Raw genomic sequence first — 12,125 nt, 5'->3', positions numbered from 1 at the left:
CCAGCGGGTTCCTAAAAACCCGTTACCTCAGTTGGCGCCCAACTCGGGGCGATATCAAGCGGTGACGGTCCAAGCCAGATGTTCGTGAGGAGCTTCGTGTGAAAATTCCGGAGGACGGCCAGCCACTTCAGCGACCCCTGTATGTCGACGTGGTTCCGAAGGTCTTTGCTGCGAGGTTCCCCGCGTCCCGACGGCTACGAAGGACTGCTGCCCTGACTATCGCCTTGTTTTGGACCCAGTGATCCTTGGTAGAGCGAAACGATAGACGAGTCTTCTAGCGACGTCATCGATCTTCAAATACTTCAGTTAAGTATAAGTGGAGCGTCTCCTAGTCCTTAGTTTGTTCTTAGTTTTTGGTATCCTTGAGATACGACTTGATTTGGAACTTGCAAGCCCCAAAGCCGAAGGACTCGTGTATTCACGAGAAATATCGTAACAGATAATCCTTTGAAGTTTGAAGCTAGACCAGTGAGCGAAGATGCCTGGTTTTAGCAAACTTGGAAACTTGTTTTGTCTTGGTTGTAGTAAGGACTCCCAGTTGGAAGATTCTTGTCCGGTTCCTCCAATTGGAACTCCAATGTATGAACTCTATGTGAAGCACGGCGTAGGTCCTATCACATATAACGAGGTATGGATAAAATACACCCGCAAGGATGGTGTTTTAAAATGGCCCCAATATGGTAGTTTCGACCAAGAAATATTGGATAACTTAGAGGTCAAATTGTTCAAGAAGAAAGCCCGGCCGGCAATGTTTGACTCTTTCCGCTTATGGCGCAAGGAAGCCAAACAGAAAGAAATAAGACTAGCAAAAAAAAATAAAAGAGGTATGTCAATGGTGCAAGCTGCCGTTGCATACAGAGATAACGAGGAAGAGCAGGAGAGCGAACAGATGCTTAGGAGCAAGAAACTAGCGATAGATAAATGTTACCCAATGCTGCCAAATAGAGGAAAAGGTCAACAGGAAGGATCCGAGAAAGATCCATTGATGTCCCACCTATTAAATTCTCCGCCACCCTATGCACAAAATGCCACAGCACCTCCGCAACCTTTCGTTGCACCTTTGGTAGCTGTAATACAGGCTCCTTTACCGCACTCACCAGCTACTCTTCAGCTGGCTCCTGTTTCTTTGGCACAGCCGCCTCAAGGCTCACCGATCACATCTATTTCTCCTACCGTTCCTTCTAAAATTTCGCCTATCGCACCTTCTAGTCTCTCTGATACTCGTTCTACGAACATTTCTGTTTCTGCTTTGCGTGACTCTGTTCTACTACCAGCTATTCCTCCACTTTCACCTTTCGTCTGGCATAAAATGGGCAGCATTGTTACTAACTTTCCTTCACCACTTTTTCGGTCGCCTAAAACGACCCCTAACACGGAACGAAGACAATTACAAAGCCAAATGCCTGATTATCAGGAAAGGGAAACATTGAATAAGTTAGCACGAAATTGGGCTATGGATACAGCGAGATATGATGTAGAGTCTGTCATGAACGTTTTCCGTCAATGGGATGAACCAACGCAAAGATACGTCTTTGAGCAGATGAGTGTTTTCCTGTGTAAGGATTTGGTAGATAATGGTCAGAAGAGCAACCTGCAGGAGTTGTGTAGGTTACGATTTAAATTTGGGGAGGGTATGATAGTTGGTCCCGACGTTGAAAGAGCAGTAGAGATATTATTATCACATCGAAGTGCAGGTGGTAATTCTGGGTCATCCTCTGACAGTGGTACGTATAGTAGGAAAAGAGCGAGACAGTACCCTATGAGAGAGGTTCCTCCGGTGTGGAGGGAAGGTGATGCAAACGCAGTTCCACCGGTTCTGCCTCATTTCCAGCGTGTATGGGTACATGTCCCCTGGAAAAGATCCGAAGTTCTAGCACTCAAGCAGACACTACCCGATCCCCGTAAAAACCCGACTGGGTATTATAAGGAGTTGTCCCAAACTGCAAGCTCATGTATAATGAATTTAGCGGATATAGACATGTTGTTTGGGAACATTGTTCCACACCCTTTATGGAGTAAGATACGTCATACGGATCATGACCAAGAATTAGATGACTCATGGGCAAACATTGCGACTACAGATGCTAGACAAATCGGTGGTTTCAAGCCTGAGCCGTTAATAGCTGAACTTCCTGGTAGAATTATCGCATACATGAAGACAATTATGCCTGAAGTACGTGTAAACTGGGACAAGCTATCCGCGTGCAAGCAGAAGAAAGACGAGAATGTGTCTGACTTCTTCACGAGATTTGAGGAAACCTTCACTGACCATAGTGGTCAGGATATGGCTACCGAGGGTGGCCAAAGACTGTTTGTAGACAAGTTTGTACACAATTTGCTTCCTGAATTGTGTGCTAAACTAAAAGACTCAGAAAGTGCTTGGGCTGTCTCTACGTCAGCGCAGATTCTAGCAATAGCCCAGTACTATGAAAATAGGCGTAAAGACGAGTTAGACAAGGCAGACAAAAAGACGAAAGATTTGAAAACTAAAGTTCTTCTCCAACAGGCCTATCAGCCTCGTATGGCGAGCCAGCCTAATTATCAACAGAATCTGCAGTACTCTAGAGACGCGCAAGGAAACGAGCTTTCTCATCAGCGTCCTACGTATGGCCCGAATCAATGTGCGTATTGCAAAGAAGAGGGCCATTTTAGGAATAATTGTCCGGCTCTTGCACGACGTTTAAACGGTGCACAAGGTGTAAGGGAAAGAGGTGTTCAGCATGCCTCTAGAGGTAGAGGCCGTGGAAATTTCACTCAGAATATAACTTCTTTTCCACCTCAGAAATCAATGAATAGCTTTGATCAACAGGGTAATTCATCGTCCAAGTCAGCTCAGTACTATGCTGACGACTATTACACCGAACACGACAATGAGGGTAACGATCGCTAGGACAGCCATGGACAAAGAGAGGGAGTTGTTTCAGTTCCAGTAGATCAGGATGGACCTTATGTCGAGGTAATTACCTCAGGAGTGTCAGAGCCATTTCTGCTGGATACTGGTGCTACAAAAAGTTCTATTATGCACTCAAAACTTCCTGGCGCACCTTTGTCTGGCGAAATGAATGTCTCAGTAGGCTTCTCTGGCGCCCCTGTTAGAAACCCGATCTCTAGTCCTGTTTCCGTTTCTGTTGGCCCCTGTGAATTAGAAGCACCCCTCATTCTTACAACAGGTTGCGGTGAAAATTTGTTAGGATTGGATTTGCTAAAGAGGTTGTACGTGACCTTGTACTGTTCTCCCTCGGGAGTACAGCTTACTTTAGGGAGAAAAGTCATTTCTCCAATATACTTGTCAAAAGAAGGTATCCCAACCGAATTGTCATCACTTCCAGATATACTATGGGCTAATGGTTCCAACGATGTAGGTCGTTTAGAGATAGCACCGTATGTCATAACTTTGAAAGCAAACGTCAGATTGCCACGTATTCCCCAATACAAAATTTCTAACGACTGCGAACAGGCATTGTTAACGATCGTTTATGATTTGGTCGATAAAGATGTTATCGAGGAAACAACAGGAAACATTTGTAACAGTCCAGTTTTACCGGTCTTGAAACGTACTGATCCTTCACAGCCCCCTGTGTATAGGTTTGTGATTGACCTCCGAGAAGTAAACAAGGTAGTTATACCGCAGTTTCCAGTCGTCCCCGACATTACTGCTTTATTGACAATGGTTCCAGCTTCAGCAGCTTGGTTCTCGGTGATTGACCTGAAGAACGCTTTCTTCAGCATCCCGATCGCCGAAGAGAGTAGAGACCTTTTCGGCTTCAATTTAGGAGGACGAAGCTTCCGCTTCAAATGCGCTCCTCAAGGCTACTGCGAAAGTCCATCAATATTCAGTCAGGCTCTGAAAACACAACTAGACACAATTGTACTGCCAGATGGGTCAACATTGATTCAGTACGTAGACGATCTACTGATCGCTGCAGACACTGAAGAGATTTGCAAGGAAGCTACGTTGTCGCTATTACGTCACCTATGTGACATGAAGCACAAAGTCTCCCTTTCAAAACTGCAATTTTGTCGACAAGAAGTAACCTACCTAGGTCACATCTTGTCGAAGGAGGGAAGGAGACTGACACCAGAAAGAATACAGGCAATCACAGAACTAAGTGCCCCAAGGACACTGAGAGGTGTCCGAGCTTTTTTGGGCATTACATCGTACTGTAGACAATGGATACCGAATTTCTCACTACTAGCCAAACCCTTACTGTCACTACTCCGCAAAGACACGCCTAAACCTATGCCTTGGTCTGAAGATTGTCAGACGAGTTTCCGCGAGTTGCGCGATGCATTGTGTTCGGCTCCTGTGTTGGGAAACCCCAACTACAGTAAGCCTTTTACATTGTATGTCCACGAAAAAGAAGGTTGTGGATTATCAGTCTTAATGCAACTCTTTGGGGACAAACAGCGCCCATGCGCGTATTTTTCGGCAACTCTGGATCCAGTGGCTAAGGCACTGCCAACCCGTTACCTCAATAGAAATAGCCTAAAAGCCGCAGGAGGCCTCTTCATGGGCCTGAAAATATATTACTACATATCCCACCCCGCCCACTGATGGAACTACGCTGCCTCGCCTTGGCAGCCTGTATCACCAAAATCATCAGCATCCTCATCTACAAAGCAAGCACCACCATCGCTGGTGAGCGTTCGTAGATCTCACAGCTAGGACACCATTAGACTAAAGACAGAGAATTGCCAAAAAAAAAAAACAAGGTCTGGGGAGATCTCTATTTGTGCATCCAGGAAAAGGGACGGTACCTGTATCCATTAGAACTGCCTCAACACTGCTACAACGTAGGAAAGCGTTGAAGACATAGCTCTTTAAAGAATAATGCACCACAACATAGTAAAAGTTAACCTTCATTTCCAGAACCCAGCTCCCTTTCAAATCACTCAATGACTGTATCTTTGGTTTTGACAATGTAAAGAGCTGTAATGCCTGTTGGCTAGGTTCACACTACACAAACACAACAAATATACATACATGCAAGGTTAGTCGTCAATAACTCCATATTATTCTCATACACCACCATAGTCCCATCAGCCAACTGTTAGTAGGAGTCCTCAACGTAAACACTATTTCCCATGTGATAGTAGAGATGCTGATGGGGTCATGATCTGGTTCCTTAAAACGACATTACAATATCTTCCACCCACTTTCCTCAACCCACTTGACAACCATAATCATCCTCGTATTTGACTACTGCAATTCACTGTTATAGGCTAACTAGCCCTAAAAATATTACAATACCTGGGTCGAAATACAGCTTAGAAACCGACGCTCAGGCACCACATGATAGCTATGACATAAACATGCAGCTATATCAAATTCAGTAAGACTACCTCAAACAAGGTCTGCCACACATTAAGGCCTATATATGATCCAACAAACTGTTAACAATAAGCAGACAATATCCAATTAGACCCACCTCAGTCTAGATGTGAGAACTATCCAGCACAAATTGACAATAAGAATATCTCATTACAGCATGACAAATCACTACTACCACAAGCCTGTTATCTATTACGGAGACTAACAAGTACAGCGACACAGGGTATGCCCATATCCTTTCACTCTGCTTCTCCACTCCCATGATCTGGTCTGTATTCCTCGGCCAGCTTTTTCATTCTTATACTGGACTTTCCTCCACCCAGTATATACTGCCTTTTCTCACATTAACGTTTTTTTCCCTCTGTGTTAACTACAGAAAGTATGGTACACTCAAAATACATAGGGCTACATAAAAAAGAATATGGATCAGCAGGTGTTTGGTTCGGGTTCTGTGGACACTAGAACCCAATAGCAGGAAGGACATATGCATGAAAAGTTATGGTAATTTTTGTTTAATTCTACAGGTCTGCATGGTTTAAAACTGTAGCAAAGCTGCCTTCCACATTCCTACCCACCTGTCATAATCCGCTTCAGTGTTTCATTGAAGCCGGTTCTGATGGCCTTCCGCGCCTGCGCACTTCCCAGAAGGTCAAAGTCCAAATTGCATGGTAGCTGCCAGCGGTTGCTTAGGCCAACCTGACAGCGAATGATGCGCTGCCTTGATCCGAAGGGGACCTGAAACAGCAGACAAAAGAAGTCATTTGGAAAATACATTACCAGGAAAAACAATGAGAGGCTACTGGGAATCAAACAGTCTTCTTTCCAAAAATGCAGCAACGGCAGCCTTAAATTGTGACAACCACTGACAATACATACCTAGAATGTATGACAAATACAACCGACCTGTATTGAAATCGTTGGAAAATGCTGTTGGCCCTTTCAGCATCTGGTTACAATTAGAAACGTTCTATGCTGAAGTGCCCCACTCAAACACCAAAAGTTGGGAAAGCAACTTAAAACCTTGTAGTCTTTTTTTACAAATACAGTGTCTGATAAGAGGGACTTAACAAAACAAACAACCAGTACTGCAGTATAAATTCACAAATGGTCCTATCAAAATAGTGAATTAAACACTAAATAGACCAGACTACTTATTCTGTCTGAAATTAATCTTTATATGTCATCTTTTTTTATATAACACTTTTTACATTTTTTTGTATACATATTAACACAAAAGACACAGATTGTAATAATGAATCAATATATAACAAATACAAATTAGCTCACTGTACAACTTTCTCTCTCATACCATTCAAATCACACTCGTACTCCTATTTACACAATATACATACAGTCATCGTTGAGATGCATCAGAATTCAAAACAAAATTTTTTGGAATTCAAAACAAAATTGTTTAGAGGAGCGACCTTGGTATAGGTTTTAATTCACTTTTTGTTTATCATTTCTTCAAAGAAACCTAAGGTCGCGTGAAAAGGGTCTACGCGTTTCAAACACCCAAACTCGGGGGTGTTTTCATCAGGACCGCATATCTGCAAGAATGAAAGGAATTGTGTTTTAAAATCACTAATAAACGCACCACCTTGTAAGCGCATAGGAAGCCTCAACTTGAGTCTTACCTTAGCCCAATAGTGGCAATAGATGAGAAGGGGCGAGTTTGTGGAACCTGAAATAATCAACAGTCAATATTCAGTGTGTGATGAGGGACCCAAACACTGACGCCATATTACTTGATCGATCACGCTACACAATCGTACTTACATGTGCACTTTGCATGTATTCTTGGGTGAACGGATTTTATTTATCTTGAATGAACGAGTTGTATTTTTTGGAATCTGTGGAGGAATTTTAAAAGAGCGCGCATTAGTTATTTGTCCGCCCGTTCTTGGTGCGGGAAGAGCATTTTTTGGATTCTCAACGTTCAGGACTTACTTGTGCGGCGGACTGTTGCTCAATGGCGTCCTGCCGTCTGTGTGGTGTTCGTACACTGTGGGGAAACAAGCGCGAGGTGTTTTAGTTCTATACCTTCGCCTGTCTGTAAGGCCTCCGTATTGGCATGTTTGGAATTTAGCGATTCTTACCTGGAAATTGTACACTTTTCTTTCCGCCGATTGAATCCGGATCGGTTGTCCTCTGTCAGTCAGGAATCATGAATCACGTGACTTTCCTGGTTTCCTGTGTAGTGTGTGTTATGAGTACACGTGACGCCCCGCTGGTTTCTGGGAGATGTAGTATTGTCTTCCATGCTGATGTAGTTTCTGGGGGATGTAGTTTTCCAAGCTAGTGTGTACATGGGGTATTATTGAGGCGCTCATCTGTGGAAATTGGTCCTGTGTGGGCTCGACAAAATATATTAATTTTCTGTGATTGCAGCATATAATTGCAATGAAAGGCGCTGGCAAAGTGGTTGTGGTGCGATCATTCAACGATGGCTGTGTAGTGTAGGGCAACACTCATTAGAAGGACTTCTTGATGGGAATTTACAGCTTATAAATTTCTGAGAGTTCGTTTAACCCGTCAATTGCTGTATTGAATTTTATAATGAGCATAGCTTCTCTCCTCGACAGTTTCTCCTCTATGTCTCCACCTCTGGGGTCCATCTCAATTTTTGATAATACAGTCCATTTTATATCAGACTCGCAATGGTTATGTGATTTCCAATGGTTGACTAGAGGTGCTGTTTCCACATTTTTTTTGATTCTGGACTTGTGTTGTGTAATTCTGCACCTGATCTCTTGACTGGTCTTACCAATGTAAAGCATGTCACACGGACAGCGTATTCCGTAAATGACATACCGCGATTTACAATTTGTAAATGTGTCATGTTTCCAATTGGTCTGTCTATGTTTGAACAACGATCCTTCTTCTGTTGTTGAACAACAGATACAGGTGCCGCATTTGTGGTGACCTTGCACTGGAGGTAGACTCAACATCGCTCGTAAGCATGGCTGTTTTTTTGTCGGTAAAGTGGCACGCACCAAATGGTTGGCAATATTCTGATCCTTTTTGAACGCAAACAAAGGTTTGTCTTTCAGTGATTCATCCAAGTTTTGAATTAGATGCCAATTTTGGTTTATTACTTTTTTGAAGTTGTTTGAGTTGGGGCAGAAGGTTGATACACAGACCAACCTTTCCATTGGCTTTCTTTCTTTTTTGGTTAATAGATCTTCTCTCGGTGTCCACCAGGCTCTCTTCATGGACCGTCTCAGCAATTTTTTTGGGTATCCTCTGTCCATTAGATTTTTCGTGAGATGATTTGCATGAAGTTCATATTCATCTCTGAAGTGACAGTTTCTCCTGATCCGTAAATACTGTCCGAAGGGGAGATTTTCTTTTAGATTTCTTGGGTGGTGGCTGTCAAAGTGTAGGGCTTTGTTTCGATCGGTTGGTTTTTTATATAATGTTGTTACTAGTTTGTTCCCTACAGGATATACCTCCACATCTAAGAATGCCAGTTTTGTCTGTGAGTATTTGATGCTGAATTTGATTTCCTGGGTTCTGTTGTTGAGCCACTCGTGGAACTTGATCAGTTTTTCCTCACTACCTGTCCAGACAGCAAACACGTCGTCTATAAAACGACTCCAGTGTGAAATGTACTTAATAAAAGGGTTATCTTCGTAAATGAATTTGTCTTCAAATTTGGACATGAAAAGGATAGCCAATTCAGGAGCGAAGGGGCAACCCATCGCCACTCCCCCTGTTTGAAAAAAGAAATCCCCATTGAAATTAAAATAATTTTTCTTTAAGGCGAATGATGCTAATTCCAGGATGAAGTCAGTAGGAATTCTTACTGGTTTGTCCCTGGTCTCCAAAAAGGAACCTATAACTTCCAAGCCTTCCATTTGAGGTATCTGTGTGTATAATGATGTTACGTCTAGTGTCACTAAGTAGTCAGAGCCTTCGTTGAAGTTGATGGAGTCTAATTTGTTGATGAAATCAGAAGTGTCACGCAGGTATGATTTAACTTCAGGTACAAACGGTTTTAAAAAATGGTCCACAAATTTAGAGATGGGTTCCAATAGTGAATCACAAGCCGAGACTATCGGTCTTCCTGGGGGCGTTGTTTGGTCCTTGTGAATTTTAGGTAAAATATAAAATTGGGGGATCCTTGGAAATTTACATTGTAGGAATTCAAACTCCTTTTTACCTAAAAGGCCGTCCGCGTGTCCTTTTTCTAGGATTGCACGTAATTGGTTATTTAGTTCCATCGTAGGGTCTTTTGAGATTTTTCTGTAGCAGGTTTGGTCGTTTAGCTGTCGCATGACTTCAAAAATATATTTTTCTTTTTCCCAGATTACTATTGAGCCGCCCTTATCTGCCTGCTTAATTACTACAGACGTGTCGTTCTTAAGGCAGTCTAGAGCAATTTTTTCCAATTTCGTTATATTGTATTTGATCCATTGTTTTTTCTTTTCCATATTGTTGATTGCAGAGAGTATAGTTTTTTCAAAGGTCACCACTTCTTTTGGGACTTTATTGTGTGGGGGGCAAAACGTAGATTTTTTCTTTAGGCCAGTTGTTTCCTGGTTTTGATCCATCGGTGTATTTGCAAAGAAAGTTTTTAATTTGATCTTCCGACAAAATTCAATAGCTTCAGTCTTTAATTTCACAAAGTTGGTGTGTTTAGATGGGACAAAAGTCAAACCTTTCTCCAGAATACTTATTTCACTGTTTGTTAAAATCTTATTAGATAAGTTGTGAATAGGTGATGTGGTACTTTCAATTGGGGAATTTTGGAATTCTGTCCTTGTTAGTTCTTGTAATTCTGTCGACGTGTCGACATTTCCCATGGTTGTTGGTTGTACCTGGGTCGTCCTCTGGTTTGTGGTTCGCCTCTCCCTAAAAAAGGTTGCTGTTGTGGTTGCTGGTGAAAATTCCCTCTTTGGTTTGTGTTTCTGCGTTTGTCGTTGCTATTACTATCCCCACTACTTGACGATGAAGTGTCTGAAAAAGTAATGAAGTTTCTTGATGATCTGCCTTGGAATTCACCTAAATTGCGCCTAGACTCTGGTCTTGAATAATAGTCCTGTTGAAGGAACGGATATACTTTATCCAATGAGAAGTTGCGCTTGTCCTTTTCAAATTGGTTAGTTTTTTGATTTATTGTTGAGTCTTTAAATTCAAGTATTTCCTTTTCCACTTTCTCCAGGAGTGATTTTGCGTCCGTAATAAATTGATTGGCTTTGATTTCAGATTCAAGGGTCTCAATTTCCTTTAATTGATCAGCTGAAAGTCTCTGTGCCGTCTCGATTGTTAAGACCATTAGATCTCTGCTACACTTGGTCTCAATATAGCTGTATCCTTTTTTATACAGTGGATCCTCTGTGAAGATCACTGGGACGTTTTTCACTTGTAATCCTCCCGGGATTGTCCCGGCTCGTAGGTGTTGTAAAAGAAAATGCCCATGAAGGTCCGTTCTAATTTGTTTTTTCCTTAATCTCAGAAGTTTGTCTGTTTCATTTTGGTTTTTTGCCGTAATACTCAAGGAAGCTGATGCGAAAACAGGGGGTGCCTCCAGTAATTTTTTGATATGCTCTTCACTATACGCGAATGTTTGATCCTCTGACATTATATGTATCTGTTGGGATGTGTTTAATCTGTGTCCTCAGCCACACAGCGTGGTCTTCCCACGTCTCATTCATACACCATATTCAACTAAACCACTTGAAAAGTCTCAATAAATCGGACGCTGGACAACCTCGCAGATAGGTATCTGCTAGTAAGCAAAAAACCGACAAGGGGTTCGGGCTCTAAAGCAGTAAGGTCAAGCCTCACTAAGAGTCTTAACAAAACAAACAACCAGTACTGCAGTATAAATTCACAAATGGTCCTATCAAAATAGTGAATTAAACACTAAATAGACCAGACTACTTATTCTGTCTGAAATTAATCTTTATATGTCATCTTTTTTTATATAACACTTTTTACATTTTTTTGTATACATATTAACACAAAAGACACAGATTGTAATAATGAATCAATATATAACAAATACAAATTAGCTCACTGTACAACTTTCTCTCTCATACCATTCACAACTTATCTAATAAGATTTTAACAAACAGTGAAATAAGTATTCTGGAGAAAGGTTTGACTTTTGTCCCATCTAAACACACCAACTTTGTGAAATTAAAGACTGAAGCTATTGAATTTTGTCGGAAGATCAAATTAAAAACTTTCTTTGCAAATACACCGATGGATCAAAACCAGGAAACAACTGGCCTAAAGAAAAAATCTACGTTTTGCCCCCCACACAATAAAGTCCCAAAAGAAGTGGTGACCTTTGAAAAAACTATACTCTCTGCAATCAACAATATGGAAAAGAAAAAACAATGGATCAAATACAATATAACGAAATTGGAAAAAATTGCTCTAGACTGCCTTAAGAACGACACGTCTGTAGTAATTAAGCAGGCAGATAAGGGCGGCTCAATAGTAATCTGGGAAAAAGAAAAATATATTTTTGAAGTCATGCGACAGCTAAACGACCAAACCTGCTACAGAAAAATCTCAAAAGACCCTACGATGGAACTAAATAACCAATTACGTGCAATCCTAGAAAAAGGACACGCGGACGGCCTTTTAGGTAAAAAGGAGTTTGAATTCCTACAATGTAAATTTCCAAGGATCCCCCAATTTTATATTTTACCTAAAATTCACAAGGACCAAACAACGCCCCCAGGAAGACCGATAGTCTCGGCTTGTGATTCACTATTGGAACCCATCTCTAAATTTGTGGACCATTTTTTAAAACCGTTTGTACCTGAAGTTAAAT

General features: G+C 41.6%; 1 protein-coding gene across 2 annotated transcripts in view; it reads right to left on the bottom strand.

Annotated features, from left to right (window-relative positions):
* Positions 1-12,125, bottom strand: part of BTBD16 (BTB domain containing 16) — a 957,777-nt gene that overhangs the window by 778,957 nt on the left and 166,695 nt on the right. For both annotated transcript variants that reach the window (XM_078641204.1, XM_078641205.1), the window contains exon 4: positions 5,908-6,067. In XM_078641204.1, coding sequence (XP_078497330.1) covers positions 5,908-6,067 — 160 coding nt within the window. The remainder of the gene's footprint in view (positions 1-5,907; positions 6,068-12,125) is intronic.

The sequence above is a fragment of the Lissotriton helveticus genome, chromosome 5_1, assembly GCF_964261635.1.
Source record: "Lissotriton helveticus chromosome 5_1, aLisHel1.1, whole genome shotgun sequence".
Lineage (NCBI taxonomy): Eukaryota > Metazoa > Chordata > Amphibia > Caudata > Salamandridae > Lissotriton > Lissotriton helveticus.
The sequence above is the reverse complement of the archived record's forward strand: the minus strand, read 5'-3'. Positions and strand labels throughout refer to the sequence as shown.